Genomic DNA, 19,006 nt, shown 5'->3' with positions numbered 1-19,006 from the left:
TGGGACAGATCAATCTGGTCCTTTGGCTTGAGGGACAGACAATCCAAGACTTGGCAGTTTGAACTTACTTCCTTTGCCTTCATGTTCAGATCCACTGGTTTTCAGGGTGATTGAAGGTTCTTTTAATTCAGTGCTGGGTGCTGCTATGTTAACTTCAAGAACCTCTTCAGGTATACTAATATCAGCACCATCTACTCAACATCTGTGTGTCCAAATCAGGTACTTTTGCTGTGGCACTTGGGATACCAATGCCAAATTTGGGTAATTTGAATGTAGGCATCTTAAATTTTGATGGTGATCCTTTTTTGTCCATCAACAGAAGGTTTCTCTACTTCAACATCAGGGAGTGTGACTTCAGCTTTAGCTTCTGGAAGTGTAACATCTACATCTTTCTTTGATAAGCTTAAATCAATGTCAGGCCCTTTGGTTTGAGGACAGACAATCAAGATTTGGTAGTTTGAACTTACTTCCTTTTACTTCATGTTCAGATCCACTGTTTTCAAGGAGATTGAAGGTTCTCTTTAATTCAGTGCTGGGTGCTGCATGTTAACTCAGGAATCTCAATATCAACAGCCAAAGGTACCTTTTGGCAATTGGAATGTTGGCATCTTAAACTTTGATGGTGATCCTTTCTTTCCCTTTGTTTCAATCTTCATTGAAGGTTTCTCTATCTCAGGAGCTTCAATTTCCACTTCAACAGAAGGTTTTTCAATTTCAACATCAGGGAGTTTGACTTCAGCTTTGCCTTCTGGAAGTGTAACATCTACATCTTTCTTTGATAAACTTAAATCGATATCTGGTCCTTTGGCTTGAGGGACAGACAATCCAAGACTTGGCAGTTTGAACTTACTTCCTTTGCCTTCATGTTCAGCTCCTGTAGTTTTCAGGGTGAGTGAAGGTTCTTTTAATTCAGTGCTGGGTGCTGCTATGTTAACTTCAAGAACCTCTTCAGGTATACTAATATCAGCACCATCTACTTTAACATCTGTGTCCAAATCAGGTACTTTTGCTGTGGCACTTGGGATACCAATGCCAAATTTGGGTAATTTGAATGTAGGCATCTTAAATTTTGATGGTGATCCTTTTTTGTCTTTTGTCTCAACTTTGAACTCAGGAGCTTCAATTTCAATTTCAACAGAAGGTTTCTCTACTTCAACATCAGGGAGTGTGACTTCAGCTTTAGCTTCTGGAAGTGTAACATCTACATCTTTCTTTGATAAGCTTAAATCAATGTCAGGCCCTTTGGTTTTTGGGACAGACAATCCAAGACTTGGCAGTTTAAACTTACTTCCTTTTCCTTCATGTTCAGATCCACTGGTTTTCAGGAGATTGAAGGTTCTTTTAATTCAGTGCTGTGGCACTTGGATACCTCTTACCAATCTCAATATCAGCACCATCTATGTTGATACCTTTGTCAGCATCCGGTACCTCTGCTTTTGCACTTGGAATACCAACTCCAAATTTTGGCAATTGGAATGTTGGCATCTTAAACTTTGATGGTGATCCTTTCTTTCCCTTTGTTTCAATCTTTATCTCAGGAGCTTCAATTTCCACTTCACTTCAACAGAAGGTTTTTCAATTTCGACATCAGGGAGTTTGACTTCAGCTTTGGCTTCTGGAAGTGTAACATCTACATCTTTCTTTGATAAACTTAAATTGATATCTGGTCCTTTGGCTTGAGGGACAGACAATCCAAGACTTGGCAGTTTGAACTTGCTTCCTTTGCCTTCACGTTCTGTTCCTGTAGTTTTCAGGGTGAGTGAAGGTTCTTTTAATTCAGTGCTGGGTGCTGCTATGTTAACTTCAAGAACCTCTTCAGGTATACTAACATCAGCACCTTCTATTTTGATACCTGTGTCCAAATCAGGTACTTTTGCTGTGGCACTTGGGATACCAATGCCAAATTTGGGTAATTTGAATGTAGGCATCTTAAATTTTGATGGTGATCCTTTTTTGTCTTTTGTCTCAACTTTGAACTCAGGAGCTTCAATTTCCACTTCAACAGAAGGTTTCTGTACTTCAACATCAGGGAGTGTGACTTCAGCTTTGGCTTCTGGAAGTGTAACATCTACATCTTTCTTCGATAAGCTTAAATCAATGTCAGGTTCTTTTGTTTGAACGACAGATAATCCAAGACTTGGCAGTTTAAACTTACTTACTTTTCCTTCATGTTCAGATCCACTGGTTTTCAAGGAGATTGAAGGTTCTTTCAATTCAGTGCTGGGTGCTGCAATGTTAACTTCAAGAACCTCTTCAGGAATCTTAATATCAGCATCTTCTATTTTGATACCTTTGTCCATATCTGGTACCTCTGCTGTTGCACTTGGGATACCAATGCCAAATTTTGGTAATTGGAATGGAGGCATCTTAAACTTCGATGGTGATCCTTTTTTGTCTTTTGTCTCAACTTTGAACTCAGGAGCTTCAATTTCAATTTCAACAGAAGGTTTCTCTACTTCAACATCATGGAGTGTGACTTCAGCTTTAGCTTCTGGAAGTGTAATATGTACGTCTTTCTTTGATAAGCTTAAATCAATGTCAGGCCCTTTGGCTTGAGGGACAGAAAATCCAAGACTTGGCAATTTGAACTTACCTCCTTTTCCTTCATGTTCAAATCCACTTGTTTTCAAGGAGATTAGAGGTTCTTTCAATTCAGTGCTGGGTGCTGCAATGTTAACTTCAAGAACCTCTTCAGGGATACTAATATCAGCGCCTTCTATTTTGATACCTTTCTCCATATCCGGTACCTCTGCTGCTGCACTTGGGATATCAACTCCTAATTTTGGCAATTGGAATGTAGGCATCTTAAACTTTGATGGTGATCCTTTCTTTTCCTTTGTCTCAATTTTGATCTCAGGAGCTGCAATTTCCACTTCAACAGAAGGTTTTTCAACTTCAACATCAGGGAGTTTGACTTCAGCTTTGGCTTCTAGAAGTGTAACATCTACATCTTTCTTCGATAAGCTTAAATCAATGTCAGGTCCTTTGGGTTGAGGGACAGACAATCCAAGACTTGGCAGTTTGAACTTACTTCCTTTGCCTTCACGTTCTGTTCCTGTAGTTGTCATCAAGTTTGAAGGTTCTTTTAATTTAGTGCTGGGTGCTGCAATGTTACCTTCAAGAACCTCTTCAGGGATACAAATGTCAGCTCCATCTACTTTAACATCTTTCTCCATATCCGGTACCTCTGCTTTTGCATTTGTACTACGGGCACCAAATTTGGGTAATTTAAATGTTGGCATCTTAAATTTTGATGATGATCCTTTTTTGTCCTTTGTCTCAACTTTGATCTCAGAAGCTTCAGTTTCCACTTCAGTATCATGGAGTGTGACTTCAGCTTTGGCTTCTGGAAGTGTAACATCTACATCTTTCTTCGATAAGCTTAAATCAATGTCAGGTCCCTTGGCTTGAGGGACAGACAATCCAAGACTTGGCAGTTTGAACTTACTCTCTTGTCCTTCATGTTCATATCCACTGGTTTTCAAGGAGATTGAAGGCTCTTTCAATTCCACGCTGGGTGCTGCTATGTTGACTTCAAGAACCTCTTCAGGGATACTAATATCAGCACCATCTATTTTGATACCTTTGTCCATATCCGGTACTTTTGCTGTGCCACTTGGGATACCAATGCCAAATTTTGGTAAGTGGAATGTTGGCATCTTATCCTCTGATGGTGATTCTTTTTTTTCCTTTGTCTCAATTTTCATTTCAACCTCAGCAGAATTTTTTTCAACTTCAACATCAGGGAGTTTCACTTCAGCTTCTGGAAGAGTAATATCTATGCTTTTCTTTGAGGAATTTAAATCAATGTCAGGTCCTTTTGTTTGAGGGACAGAAAATCCAAGACTTGGCAATTTGAACTTACTTCCTTTGCCTTCATGTTCTTTTAATTCAGTGCTGGGTGCTGCTATGTTAACTTCAAGAACCTCTTCAGCACCTTCTATTTTGATACCTGTGTCCAAATCAGGTACTTCTCCTGTGGCACTTGGGATACCAACTCCAAATTTTGGTAATTTGAATGTAGGCATCTTAAATTTTGAGTTCTCATTATCTTTTGTCAGATCTTTAATATCAGGATCTTCTGTTTCCATTTGAGCAGAGGGTTTTTTACGTTCAGCATCAGTTTTGGCTTCTTCAAGTGTTTCATCTACATCTCTCTTCAATAAGTTAAAATCAACTTCTGGTCCTTTTACTTTTGGCATTGTTATTCCAAATTTTGGCAATTTGAACTTGCTTTCATGTACTTCGATTTCATCTCCATTCTTTTCCTGGGGAAAGAAAGCTTCTGCACTCCCAAGACTTACATCGATTTTAGTTTTAGTCTGTGGTTTGATATCAACTGTTTTCACATCAATAGATGATCCCACAATATCAGTGTTTGGTGTTGGAATGTTAACATTGACACCTTCTGTTGATTTCAGCTGTGTTTCACAAATTTCAATGTCCTTTGATTTATCATGTACTTCATGACTGGTGTTTGCCATAGGAGATCCAAATTTAGGTAGTTTGAACATTGGCATCTTAAATTTTGATGGTGATTCGTCTACATACTTTTCTACCACTTTCATTTCAGGAGCTCTAATTTCGGCATCAGAGGTTTCCTTTAGTTCAGCATCAGAGGGTTTCACCTTCGGTTTCGTTTCTGACAGTTTCATATCTTCATTTTTCTGTGATACACTGAAGTCAAATTCAGACCCTTTTATTTTCGGCATTGCAATTCCTAACTTTGGCATCTTGAACTTGCCTCCTTGCCTATCAAATTCACCTTCTGCCTGAGGATGTTTTATTTCCTGGTCATATTTTTCTGCCTCCATTATTTGTTCTGCAGTACAAACATCTACACTTCCAAGTGTAACATCGGTCTCAGGCGGTGGTGTCACAGCTACACCTTTCTTTGATAGGCTTGAATCCGTTTTTATTCCTTTCACCCTTGGCATGGAGATACCAACATTTGGCACTTTAAACTTGCTACCCTTTCCCTCTCTTTCAAGAGTTTTTGTCTCAGCTTCATCAGGGTTTATATGCTTATCTCCATCGGGCACATTTACACTGGTGTATGTAGTAGTAGCACCAAATTGAGGCAATTTAGCTGCATGCTCTTCAGTTTCTGTACTTTTTCCTTCTTTTCTAATTTCTTTAAGGGAAATATCCACATTTGGTTGTGACTCAAGATTTACATCAAAACCTGTAAGCCTAATGCCATTGTCCTTTTTGGCTGGTGAACCATCTACTGAGTCAATGTATTCAATGCTATCGAGTTCAGGAATCACAACCTCACATACGACTCCTTCAGTCTGCCCCTTGTCTTTTTTAATTTCATCTTTTGATGTCGTTACTTCTTGGAGGAATTCGGTTTTTTCTCCTTTTGCTGTGTCCCCTTTTTGCTGAAAGATATTTTGTTTTGGCAAGACAATTCCAATATCAGGGATTCTTATGTCTGGCTTTGCTATCCCAAAGCTAGGCATTGTCATCTTTGCCTTCTTTGATTTCTTATCTGATTCATATTCAGATTTGATACCCTCTGTTCCTCGTGTTTCATCAGCCTCATGTGCCTGAAGACTAGATACTTTCTCTAAACTTTCCTTTCCCGGTATTATAATATCTTCTCTTTTATAGGTCCCAGTTTTAATCTCTTTGCTGCTTTGTTTTTTCTTAGTTTCATGTTCCTTTTCAGTTTTTACTTTTGTTTCAGTTAAAAGATCCTCTGAGGTTAATTGACCGGTTGTGATCTGTGGCAGCTTAATTGTAGTCTTGGAAATTTCTAAAGAAGGAGTTGTGTCAAACTTTGTAAGACTTGCTCCATGCTTTGTTTTGGTGTCTACCACTTTTGTAGGCGTTTTCACTGATATTCTTTGAGCATTTGCATCTATCACAGTAATTTCTTCTGGAATAGGCATGCCAGATGTATCAACTTTAGGCAACTTATATCCAGGCAATTTAGAAACTGCCTCTTTCACACTGTCAACATCAATTGACAGTTGCACAGTTTCTGCTTGAAATTCTCCATTCTGTCCTGTATAATTTACCTTAGGTTCTTTAATTCTTTTTGCTCTCGTCTTCACAGACTTATCCTCCATACCTGGTATCTCAATCTCTTCCCGTTTGGGAAGTTGGGTTCTGAAATCACTGCTTTTTGCCAGTCTCTCATAAGGATCATCTGTGATTTCCTCAGCACCAACGTCACCCAAACTGAGTTTCGGCAGTTTGACAGTTTCCCCTGTTCTTCTGTCTTCTTGTTTTTCTTGGATTTCTTTGCCTTTCTGCCTTTTTGCTTCACTTTTCTGTGGATATTTTTGTGAAACTGCAACATCAGATAAATCATGTTCCACCTTAGCATAAAGAGCAGGATCTTCCGTGTGTGTTGTGTGTGACTCAAAGTTTGGGATTAAATCTGATTTTTCAGTTTCAGGATGATCAGCTAAGTCAAAACTTGCCCCTAGTGTTTTTAGCCTTTTTGGTGACGATTTTGCTTTTGCTTCTTTCTTGTGTGATTTGTCCTTCCCCAGAATTTTCATTTTTAATTCAGACCTTTCTTTCTTCTTTTTTTTCCCCTCAGGGGACTTGATATGAGAGGGGCTTTCTTGATCTGCTAGAGCCGCAGTTAAATCTGCTGTTTTCAAAGTGCTATCGATACTGATAAGTTCCACCTTATGTTGAATAGGTTGAGCTTCACGGACCGTTAGACTGGTTTCTTCAAGTTGCACATCTTTCATTACTTTCAGATCTTTTTTCACATAGGCTTCAGGCATTTCTCCTGAGGGGCTTTCAAGGCACTCAGGTGAAAGCATATCTGATTCTTGTGTGTGGTGAGTGTCACCACTGATCTGTCCAGTTTGCACATCTGTGTCCTGCTCCTCAGATGAACTTATGCGGCCTCTCTTTGTCAGACCAGGTAGTTTTATTTTATGCTTTTTCTTGTATTTGAGAGCATCCTGAGTTTTTACCGGTGACTCTGTGTCGCTTGTTGTTGGGCTGAGTTCAAGCTTTCTTTGCTCCTCAGCCTCTGAGGAACTGTGAGACCTTGTAAAACGTGATTTTCGCCCTTTTCCAAAGGATGAAAACTTGGGCCACGAAATGCGAGCTTCTCCACGTCTTTTAGTTTTTCCTTGTTCTCTCATCTGTGGAGTGTGGAGGTCTTCTTCCTGTTAAGAAGCATAAAAATTAAAGGTAAGTCGTTACTAACAAATAATAATAACTAACAAAGAGTATGAGCAGACAACTTTGAGAATAGTTACAGGTATAACGTCAGATTCGATGGCTGGTTCGGTCTCTGTGATCTCTGGCTTGCGTTTCAAGCAAAGCTTCAGCTTGTATGCCTGAGCATGCTCCAGAATCTGAATGGCATCTTCATATGACATGTTGTCAAAATACACAGTGGCACTCAAAACCTGATCACCTGTGTAGAGAAGACAAAATATTTCAAAAGGACTTTGATGAGCAGACTTTAATTCCCACTTTTAGTTGATAAAAATTGAAGTGTTCAATAAAAAATAAAATAAAGAATAACATTAACATTTGCTTGTGTTAAATGTACAGTGCTAAAAAAAATTATAGTAACACTTTGAAAACACATAAGATCTCAATGGGAGGAAAAAAATCATGCTGGATATCGACGTTGATAAGAACTGGGTAATGTGGTAGGAATGAAAGGCTTCATCATTTGATTGAAATAAGAATTATCAACTTACAGGGGGCTTAATTCAAAAAGCAGGCTAGTCCATTTTGCCAAAATTTCATTGCAGCAACTCAAAATGACACCCAGTTGTAGTTGGGTGTCATTTTGTGCTTGAATTCATGCATGACAAATTAAGGCAATGCTTCCAGTGAGACAACAGATGGTGTCCTGGGGAATCTCCTTCCAAATCTCGACCAAGGCATTACCAGGTTCCTACAACGGGGTAGCGTTGTACGAACCAAAACATAACATCCCAGAGGTGTTCTGTTGGATTTAGGTCAGATGAGCGTAGGAACCAGTCAATGGGATCAATTCCTTCATCCTCCAGGAACCGTTGCCTACAAGGAGGAACCCAGGATCCACTGCACCTGCATAAGGTCCTGTGTAAATCTGTTTTTAGCCTACTGGAGGTCATTTTGTAGCTCATCCTGTTCCTCCTATCATAAAGGAGCACACCCTATTAAGGAACTCTAAGAAGTTCATTCCAATACCTAATGGCAGTCAGGGGGCTGTCACCTACCCTGTCTAGTCTGTGTATCCCTTCATGAATATGCCTCCCCAGACCATCAGTGACCCAGCACCAATCTATTCATGTTGAATGATGTTACAGGCAGCATAACGTTCTCCATGGCTTCTCCAGATCCTTTCACATCTGTCACCTGTGCTCAGGGTGAACCTGCTCTCATCTGGCTCCAGAGTGCTGGGCAGTGAGCATAGGACCGACTAGAAGATGTTGGCAAGTTTGTTTTTGGCCTGCAGGAGGTCATTTTGTAGCTCTGGCAGTGCTCATCCGGTTCCTCCTATCCCAAATGAGCAGATAAAGGCCCTGCTGATAGGTTAAAGGCCTTCTATGGCCCCATTCACTCTCCTAGAGTAACTGCCTGTCTCCTGGAACCTGGAATATTGATGTGCCATCCTGGAGAAGTTGGACTATTTCTCCAACCTCTGCATAGTCCTGATATCACCTCATGCTACCAGTAGTGACACTGACCCTAGCCAAATACAAAATTAGTCAGAAAAGATGAGGACGGAAAAATCTCAGTTGCCTCAACCTGTAAAACATTCCTGTTTTGCGGTTGTTGCACCATTGCCCTGATTAACAAGCCCCTCTGCTACATATCTGACCACGTCAGTATCACGTCAGTATACAGAATGTAATAATACATAATAATGTAATGTAATAATACAGAGACTTAACAAGGAGCTTTAAACCTATAATAATTTTAATGAGACTAATTTTTAGCCGCAGGTTTACCTTCTTTCAGTTTTAGATTTTTTGAGGCTGGTGACTCTGGCACTACTTCCTTAATGAAAATCCCTTCTTTTCCCCCTCCACCATAAATGAGACCCTCTGCACATCCATCTTTGGCCGTTTTCACTATCACCTCTGATTCAGGGCTCTCAGCTTCCTGCCAACGCAAAAAAAGGACAGTCATTTTACCTTTAGCACTAATATTTTTCTGCAGCTGCATAGCTTGGTAGGATTTACAAATGCAGTACAGAGAGGAAAAGGTGGAAATATCTCACCTTGAGTTTACTCATCTTTGGAGTAGAGCGCTTTTCAAACATGGACCCGAGCCCAGACTTTTTAGTTTTCTTTCCAGTCCCACCTTTGTGGTGTGGGTGATGCTCTGCTTCACACTAAAAGGAGTTTAAGAGGAGCAAAGGAGTTTTAAAAAATAATCTTATAATACTCAGATCAGGAGGGTACATTCATTTATACAGGGGAGTAGCCAAGTTATTGCAACATTGTACAATGCAGATCTCATCTTGGACCACACATTAGCACACAAATCTGTAAAGAGAAAAGGTTTCATAGGAAAGTAAGCAATAGAACAACTAATAAAAACACAATGCTATCTTTCACAGTTTCAACGTTTTCATGTGGATGCTGTCCAGAAACAGTCTTCTTCAGTTTCACCTTTTTTTTGTCATTTCAGAACATGCAGTGTGAGTATAACTGAGTCAAATACACAAACTTGTTTCTTTCAGTCACAAGTTTGTTTTTCTAACTTCATTTATTTTTTGGCCTGAAAAAATAGACCGTTGACTTACAAGCAGCCTATTCAATAACTGTGAGTTTACATGCAGTGAAGTAGCAGCGTTATAATTTCCCAGCTGAGGTGAAGGATTAAAAGAAAACCAGTTATTTCTGCCAGAGAAGCCTGATTTTTTTGGTCATGGTTGCATTGTAAACAATGTTTTGTTCTATTGTCTTAACTGGATTTTCAAGAATAAAACTTGTGACGTCTGGTGTCTTGTGTTTGTGTAACATCGGGGAGGTGGGGCTCCCCAATGTTACACCTGAGCTTGGTTCATGCCAAGTGCTTACTCATAGGGGATCGTGTGATGTTGTAGGACCTTAAAACATGAAGCGAAGACATAGCTTAAAATATGTGTGGTGTTTCTCTGTACCTCTTTATCACTGTCACTGTATTTTTCAGTCTCAGGAAACTCCTCAACTGGAGATGACCCTTGTGGGCGTGGTCTCTCACTCTCTGCAAACTCAGATGGCTCATCACATATCTGCATGGACATAAGGTCAGTAAGCATGAAAACAAATCTGTTTTCATCATCACCCCAAAGAGATTTCATAGCATTTCATTCAGGTATTATCAAGCATAGAAAGCATGTATTTTTCTTGAGCTGCATATAAAATGTTTTCTTATTAAAACTCAGCTGTACCTGCAGCATAAACAACAAAAAAAAGATATGGAGGAAAATTGGATCCCAGATAGTGCGATAGCACCTTGTTTAGCCAAAAGCAGCACTGACTGGGTGTTTAGCTATTTGGCATTTAAAAACTGTCACATAATTGGTGTGTTTCCTGAGATGGCAGCGTTGGCTAGTCTGTCAGGCCAACACTTTGAGCGAAATACTGTGTGTGTGTGTGTGTGTGTGTGTGTGTGTGTGTGTGTGTGTGTGTGTGTGTGTGTGTGTGTGTGTGTGTGTGTGTTCCTGTCTAGCTATCTTTGTGAGGACCGAAATCTGCATTCGTGTGCGTGTGTGTGTGCGTGTGTATGTGTGTGTGTGTCCGTGTGTGTGTGTGTGTGTGTGTGTGTGTGTGTGTGTGTGTGTGTGTGTGTGTGTGTGTGTGTGTGTGTGTGTGTGTATGTGTGTGTGAATGAAGTGTAGATTCTCATTTTCATCATCCATCATCCAAACCAGAAGTAACCAAAAGTTGTTGGTTTCCAGCTGCTATCCCATGATCAGTGACAGCCTTGTTTATATTAGACTGACGTGATCATTTTTCAGTGCAATGTGCAGTACAAATATCAGTCAGCCAGTCCGAATAAATACTATACACTGATTTGTACAAATGTAAGTTGTAATGGGCTGTTGTTATTTGCCTATCTGTGCATAGTCTCCATTAGCACTATGTCTTGTCTCTATTTGCTTTGCTGTAAAGTTAAAATAACTGTTGTTCAGTATTTATTAGCTCAGACTCCAACATCAACATCATAATCTATCAATCAAACATGGTGGATCCAGTTTTAAGGCACAGGAATATGTGACAGCCAACGCACCGCCTTCAAGCTGAAACTGAACAGTTGATCACTTTGGTGCTCTAGACGCATTACTTCATACAGTCTGTTGTCACTGTATAATACAAAATCCTAAAAACATATGACAACGTTGAGAACATACAGTATATTTCCTTCTCTGGAATGAAATATTTCAGCTGTTTGTTTGTTTGTGAAAATGTGCTAAATATGGAAAAGGGGGATTAAAATGAAAAGAAAAATATAAAAACAGGACAAAAACAGTAAGGACATAATACACATCTGTAAATGTAAAATTTTATAGTCTGAACTATATGAACTATTGATTTAACAACTTTAATGTTATTATTCCACAGTGTTGATCTCCCAGTAGGACCACCTACTCCCTTGTCACCCATTCACAGTACTTACACAATGTTATGCCCTTATGTTATGTTATGTTATGTTATGTTATGTTATGTTATGTTATGTTATGTTATGTTATGTTATGTTATGACAGTTTTTCCCTCCGGTTTCAAAAATTTAAAGGAATACTGACACGTGGAAAGATGTTGGTGTCGGTATTCGTGTTGAAAAATCAACATCATTATATAAAGCTGCACTAAAGTGAACAATATCACCAGCTGCAGATGGCTCAAATTAATAATGAATGAAATAAAGTCACAGCGCAAAACTTTCAGTAACTAACAAAGAAATGAAATGAAGAAAAAACAAGCATGTCACTTTGTGTCACAGTAAATTCACTTACTGAGTCCTCTGTGGCAGGCTCTGGGCCTTGCAGCCTTCGTCCAGGTCCTGTTCACAAAAAAAAACAAAAAACAATAACATAGTATCTGATATGACATCTGTGTATTGTGATACTTTAAATGTAAACTGTCGACCTCTAATGCTTCATTTTCTGCATGCACAAGTTTATCGCGTAAATATTTTGCAGGTTAATCCCTAAATAGAAAATCGCATTAAGTGATTTTAGTCCGGTCACACAGCAGCTAAACAAAGTCTGTCCTGTTACTACAAAACCACAAATATGTCATGCAAAAAGGCACCTGGCAAAAAAAATCACACTCCTCCTTTTACAAAAACAGCAAATAAAATGCACTGAACAAGATTCATTATATTAAAAATTTATTTAATTGTAGCAGATTATACAGTAATGTGCAAAAGTCTTGAGCCACCCCTCATTTCTTTACATTTTGCTAGGAACATGTGAAATAGCTGCAGAGATCTAATGAAACTTGTGTAAACATATATTGGAAATACAGTATAAAAGGAAAAAACAGATGTGTGCACAATCCTAATGAACATGAACCTCAATATTTGGTATGAAAACCTTTACTCTTAAACATAACTTGAAATATCCTCTGACAGGTCAGCTCTCTGTCAGAAAAACATGATGTGTTTTTGTAACAAAGTGCCTAAAGATACGATTTAGAACTGATTCTTTGCTAAGTATCAAGACTGGTTCACAACACTGGTTCATCTCTTGAGTTGGGTCCATTTTTATACTTGAATAAGTCATAGGTCAGTGTTAAGTGGCTTAATAAATAATCAAAAAACATGCCTCTGAAAATGTTCAGATATAACGACATAAAGTGAAAAATATCAAAAAATAGGGATGATTCAAGAGGGATCACTGTCCTCTGTCGTCTATTAGTATGAAAATGACATCATGTAAAAGTAGCTCAGACTTGTGTTTTCTAATCCTTTTCTTGCATGAGTTAAAAAGGCCACAGAAATGATTTGCACAAAAACAAAGCGTAAGACTTCCACCCAGTCTGACCCCTGGCAGTTGTTTTGAGGCTCGGAGACTCTGGAGCCGATGATTAGACTATTTAGAGTTCTTCCTGGCAATAATTCCCTCCAGGGAGCTGCTGCCTCTGTTAAGTGATCCACTGTATTGACCCACAGATTGGACTTTGCAACCTCTCAGCTTAGCCCATCAAGGCTGCCAAAAAGGGAAAGTCTGACTCCAAATGAATCAAGTTAACCAGATTATAATTATTACCTGCTCTATTCAAGTTAATTCCTTTTTAAACAAACCATTCGTTAACGTTATTTTGAGAGTTCCTTTGTTTCAGAGATGTTGTACATTTAAAACAAGGTTTGTCGAGTGGAGAAATACACAGGCATACTCTTTCTAATCGATCACCAGTATGATTTCTGTAGTTTTATAGTATTGTTGACTAATAAAAGTATTAAATAAATTAAAATTAGGAGGCGGCTGATAAACAAAAGTACTGTTAGTAGAAATTAAAGTTGAATAAATTAATGCTACATGGACAAACAAATTATTTTCACTGCAGAAATAACGCTGGTCTATGCGCAGCTGCTTTAGGTGTTTTATTTGGGCACAGCTGATATGTTGCAGGACAAAAACTCAAAAATCACTAAACTGTGTCTAAATTTGGAGCTCAAAAAACCATAATGAAACTGTAAACTTCATTAGTGCAAACACCACATCATATTTTAAAAGCAAAAGTCTTATTTGAAGCAAAAAAAATTATTGTACTAAGTTTTCTTTTAAAGCCATCAATTAAAAACAGAAAGACTTAAAACAACAGAAATATGTGCAACATTTGGTCCGTGTATATGGTAGATCCATATAGTTTCTCACCATCACACTGACACCCCACCCGCTGCATTACAGTAATGTATGTCATGTGAAGAGCTCTCACAGCCTGTGTAAGTGCGTTAGAAGAAAGTTCAGGCAAGAGAGTGATGGTTTAAAAACTTCTTACTGCATTAGGATGTGTTGCTGCCTCAAGGTTAAGCCTTCAAGACAGTTTAAGAGCAATGAAAAAGCAAACCAGCTCAGCTTTTTTTCATGTCTAATAAAGTCACCGTGGATTCACATGATTAGAAATAGCATAAGAGCACATTTATCAACATATATCTATTCATCTCAAAAGATTTTCTCTGTGAACTCAGTGAGCGAGCACAACACAGTCTAGACATGTTAAGAAACATAAAAATGTAAGAGTCCTTACAGCCGCCTACACCATTACCTGAAATAGCGAGTGAAAGAGAAGAATCCTTTTCATGCACTCATCAACATCCTTCTCTTTCAGACCAGGTCTGACTGGCAGAAATAGTAAAGATTTTCCCATTATGTGACAGCAAGCAGCTCACCTACCTTAAGCTGCTGTTTGCTGAACTCCTGAACGTAAACTGTGTCACTCAGAAAAGCTCCAAACTGCTCTTAACCATTCCTGGTGTGAGTGTGGCTGCTAAAGTGGATAAAATGATTTCTTCAACCTAAGACGGACAAAGGAGGCGGGACACTTTAAGGTCGCAGTCACACCTTTCCTCAAGTTGTGTCACTCTGTTGTTTTCCAAAAACCCTCAAGACAACTTTGGTTCAGAGATTTAACCCTTTGGATGTTACTCAGAGAAAAAAAGGAGATTTTGAGAATATGTAATGCACTAACTGTAACTATGCAGACGATTTGTAATTTAATAAACTTAATTTACGTTTGATTGCTAATCATCAAAGAGCTACTACATAGATCCTGAAGATTAAGATTTGTTTACTGACACTGCATGATGTATACAAAAAAATCACAATTCTGTAATTATGTAAGAGCGCTTTGCACAGGTGGAAATTGTAAATAAATGAACAACAGTGATAAGTATTAAATTGCAAAGTGTAAGTTCAGTTTGGTCAGAGCTTTGGGTTTAAAAAAAAGGAAAAAAAACTGCCAAATCAGAAGAATTCGTTAAAGTAGTTAAAAGAGTTACTAAATAAATTCTTGATCAGTTCTTATTGAGTCTTTTCTGTAAACAAACTTCAGCAAAAACACATTAAAAATCACTGAAGCCTCTGTAAACAGATTTTTGGGTAAAGACATAAAAGAGCCCTCATTGCTGTGGCACAGGTTATTGCAATACCCTCAGCTAATTTTAAGTTTTGCAGTACCTGAAATTTCCATCTAGTGCCATCCATCATCGGGCAACCAGTTTAGGTCTAATACTTTTTGAACAGCTAATAAAAAGGAGTGCCTTTTAACCTCGACTGCAGTTTGACTGTAGTGCTAATCAACAGATGATAGCACACAAACATGTAAAACTGGGATGGTAAACAGAGGATGCTTGCTTGGCATCATCATGGTTTAATTTTCTTTGTGAGCATCTCAATACAAGGACATTAGAAGTAAGCTTTATACACAGTCATGACCTCACAGCCTTTAGGTGCCAGCATGGCTAGAGCCTGGTCCTGTTATCATACAGAAACACAGTGATGGTGTTGTGGAGAAAAAATATGTTTTTTCTTTTTTGCAGTTTTTCCGATCTGGATTTTTATCCACAGTTAAAACTGTAACTCACTGTGGATGGTGTGCGATGTGTTTGTGTTTGTGCATTGTACACTATGGGGGACTGCAATGACAGATTGATACATTCCTTATGTTATTCACCACTTAAGGTGGATGTTCTTTATTCCTGCCTCTGCTACGGGCACTGCACTCGTAGAAACTCCTTTCCCAAATATTTGCCGAACATTTGCAACTAAAAATGTCAAAATAAAATTACAGAGCACAGTTTTTGTTTTTTGTTCAACTTATCAGAGGTTAGAGGACAGCACAACTTAATGTTTCAGTCTGACTTTCTATTATATTTATCAGATTCAAAAGCACCCTCCGTAGATGAGTAAGTCGTTTGTGGTGCAGAACCTGCATGATTTGGTGCTGGATTTGGGTGTGGCTGATCTCTGCGGGCTCAAGCCAGCGTGTCTGCTTTCAAGCAACACTGATGTATGAGCACTTAAAATAAATAACGCAATGCAATGGCATATAAACCTACATATTCTTGTTTATGTGGGTAAAGACTCAAATAAGATCTTAAACAAAAATCTAAACTGTAGAAAAATGAATTCAACTCTTTCAAATCCTGACTGCATCGTGTTGTCCTGTCCTCAGCTCATCTCTTACATAACCACCCTCTGCTCTACTTTGTGTTTCCTGTTTTAAAAGCTCCCTGAAGTCTTCACTAAACTAATATAAAGTAATACAGCTCATTATTTGTGCTCGTGGATTTGGACTCTGCTCCGTTTTTGTTTGGTTTTTTCCTGTGCAACAGACAGACACAAGCTCCTTTCAGCTGGAAGCAGTTTGCTGGGATCCAAATTATAATAGGATTTTAGTCAAGGGAGGAAAAAAAAGCTGAATTAGATTTTCTGCATGGATTATATTAACATGAGACTCCAAAAGCGCATGCTTTCAATCTATTAATCTGCTTCAAACTTACAGCGAGTTTCGTCACAGCTCTGGAATTTGCATCCTAATCTGCCCGTGTTCCCACGACATGCCGTTAAACAAAAATAAACATGGGAACAGTCCACACCTGTACTATATACATATACAACAGTGAGCACAAGATAGCTTCCAATTCAGACAGGATCACTGAGTCGTGTTAGGATCTGATGTGAGGTAGAATGTGACTGTTAAATTTAGCCACATATTAAAAATGAATTTGTCCAACTCAGGTGTGATACTCCATAATGGATCAGGATCGTTCGTTTTGGCTTCCAGTGTCTTGTTGATCAGCCACTTATCCGGATAACTTCCTCCCTGTCTCTCTTTTTTTATTCCTCTCTCTCTCTCTCTCTGACCTTGAGCTTCTCAAAGCAAAACAAACCTCGCGTCATTTTGAGGGAGATTTAATTCAGAGTAGGGAAGGAAGTAAATGAGGAGAACTGTGGGAAATAGAAAGGGGGAGCAGTAATGTCATGTTTTATGCTCCTTTTTAAAGCAAGCATCAGCTGAGCCCTTAACTCATCATTTTTCAAGACAGTAAGGAATGTCTTCACCGTGTAATCATGGATGTCCACTAGTGAAAAACACAGAAGATTTCCTGTTTATTATAAACACATTTTTCATAATTAGGCAGATAGAAACTTCAGATAAGCTTGTTTATCATTTTCTCCTGACCCTGAATATCTGATCAGCCTTTTATGTTGGTGAAACTCATTACACTGTTTGACTTTTTGCAGCCTTGGTAAGAACACCTTCCCTAATTATGCTTGTAAGGCACATTTTAAGAAGAAAGTCCGTGCACCAGAAAACATCCTCTCAACTCAAACCACAGAATGACTCATACATGCTGCAAATGTGTAACAGGGTTATTTCCTACAAAATGTTCATTTAAAAACATTTCACATGTGCACATAAACTATATATGGTCCAAGCCCACTAACCCTGACCCAAACAAATCTGTATCTGATTCATTTAAATTCCAAATGCTAACAAACTTAGTAGGAAAAAGGATGCAAGATTAAATTATACAGAGCTGTAGGATTCATTTTTCATCACAGGTATTCCTGGGATTTTTTGGCATGTTTTTGTTTTCGTACACATTTCAGTGTATTTTTTTAATCTCCATCTAGGTTGTTTTGTTTCTATTTTTAACCCTGATTTGCTGAACTGCCACGGTAAAAATATCAGGTCTGTTTGCCTTTCAGGCTCCGCTTCAAACAGAGCAGGAGAGAAACGCAGAGCTGCCTGACATCCTCTCGATGATGACATCTTCAAACACTCCCCTGCGCTCTGCAGACACACCCAGCACTCACTGCAGGTCAGCAGCACAGCTCAGCATCAGCACCAACCGCCTTACACTCGCTCAATGCCTCTCTCCATCACACACACGCACGCAAACAAAATCTCTCCCACTGCACTACTGAACCCTGCTGCTCAATCGGCGAATTGCTCTGGGGAGAACGGGCAAAGTCATACGGAGGAAAAACAAGGGGGGGAAAAAAGAGCAGAGAGCGTAAAGAGAACGATACCCACTCGTCCCAGAGGAGGCAGCGTGCCAGTTGGGAAAGGCCAGGTGGAAACAGTCGCACATGATGGCAGCGGGGGTGGCGGAGAGATCGGTGGAGGCTAGGTCCCAGACTGGGCAGGAAGCGGGGACGGACGGAGGGATGGCGGCAGCAGTGAAGGGTTAGGCAGGTGTTGCTGCTGCTTCTTCACCCCCCGCCTTGTCCTCGTGTAGGTCAGCCAGTCGCAGCGCAGTGAGGGATGAGTTGCAGAAATAATCAGAGACAGAAGAGAGTGAGAGAGCTTCTCCTGCCGTCTCCACAGAGCTGTCCACAGAGTGAAGGAAACTCCTTCGCCTGCCCCGTAAACATGGACCTCCAGCGCAGCACACTAACTTAATTATGGGAGGAGCTGCCCCCCTCCCTCAACAAACACACATCCACACGTATCCCTCAGTTCTCCTTCTCCTTCTACTCCTCCTCTTCCTCTTTCTCTTTTTCCGCTGTCCTCTGGTCAGTGTCATTGATTGGCCTAATCTGACAAGGACCATCACGATGTCAGTTTCTGGTTCCAGCAATAACAGGGGGGGTCATACAGTTGCCGGGGAGCCATAACTGAATTAAATGCTGTGTACACATAGTTTAAAAACCCTTTTTGTGGACAGGAAACTGTAGAGTTTAAAGCAGAACATGGTAGCGTGTAGCCAAAGTCTGTCGTGTTGGCCTGCCAGGCTGATAAACTGTGGATGAGAGGTCAGAACAAGCAGACAATCACAGGAGGTATTTACAGGACTGATTATTCAAGTGATAAATTCAATTAAGAATTGAATATGAGACAAATTCAATCACTAGCTGTGCAGCTGCTATTTTTTTTCTTGTGATTGCTTGGTATAGTATTGTGCAAAAGTATTGAGTCAAACCTCATTTCTGTATATTTTGCTTATAAGGAGACAGACTTTATTTCTTATTTTTTAAAAGTGGTCTTGAGAAATAGTTCAACCACTAGGGGTCAGGCTGAGTGGAAGTCCCAGCTGTCTGCTCAGAACATCCAAACACAAATAAATACGGATGCTTGGT

The 19,006-nt window shown here is 39.4% G+C and overlaps 1 protein-coding gene across 1 annotated transcript; it reads right to left on the bottom strand.

Moving 5' to 3' along the window:
• Positions 1-1,529: 1,529 nt before the first annotated feature.
• Positions 1,530-18,712, bottom strand: LOC120435005 (protein AHNAK2-like). Its single transcript, XM_039603706.1, has 7 exons — positions 17,961-18,712; positions 11,927-11,973; positions 10,091-10,201; positions 9,203-9,316; positions 8,931-9,084; positions 7,236-7,396; positions 1,530-7,142 (listed from the first exon to the last, which is right to left on the bottom strand). Exons 1-7 carry the CDS (start codon positions 18,016-18,018, stop codon positions 1,530-1,532), a joined length of 6,258 nt encoding a protein of 2,085 aa, XP_039459640.1. The 5' UTR covers positions 18,019-18,712.
• Between the last annotated feature and the right edge of the window lie 294 nt (positions 18,713-19,006).

Source organism: Oreochromis aureus, linkage group 19 (assembly GCF_013358895.1).
Source record: "Oreochromis aureus strain Israel breed Guangdong linkage group 19, ZZ_aureus, whole genome shotgun sequence".
Lineage (NCBI taxonomy): Eukaryota > Metazoa > Chordata > Actinopteri > Cichliformes > Cichlidae > Oreochromis > Oreochromis aureus.
This window is presented reverse-complemented; position numbering and strand designations above follow the sequence as displayed.

What these genes read in the sequence shown, in the direction of transcription:
- LOC120435005 (XM_039603706.1), bottom strand. Translation starts at nt 18,018, where the DNA reads ATGTGCGACTGTTTCCACCTGGCCTTTCCCAACTGGCACGCTGCCTCC. An exon ending in CGCTGCCTCCTCTGGGACGA is followed by an intron (nt 11,974 to 17,960) that starts GTGGGTATCGTT and finishes TTTTGTGAACAG; the next exon opens with GACCTGGACGAAGGCTGCAA. An exon ending in TCGAATCTGACGTTATACCT is followed by an intron (nt 7,143 to 7,235) that starts GTAACTATTCTC and finishes GCTTCTTAACAG; the next exon opens with GAAGAAGACCTCCACACTCC.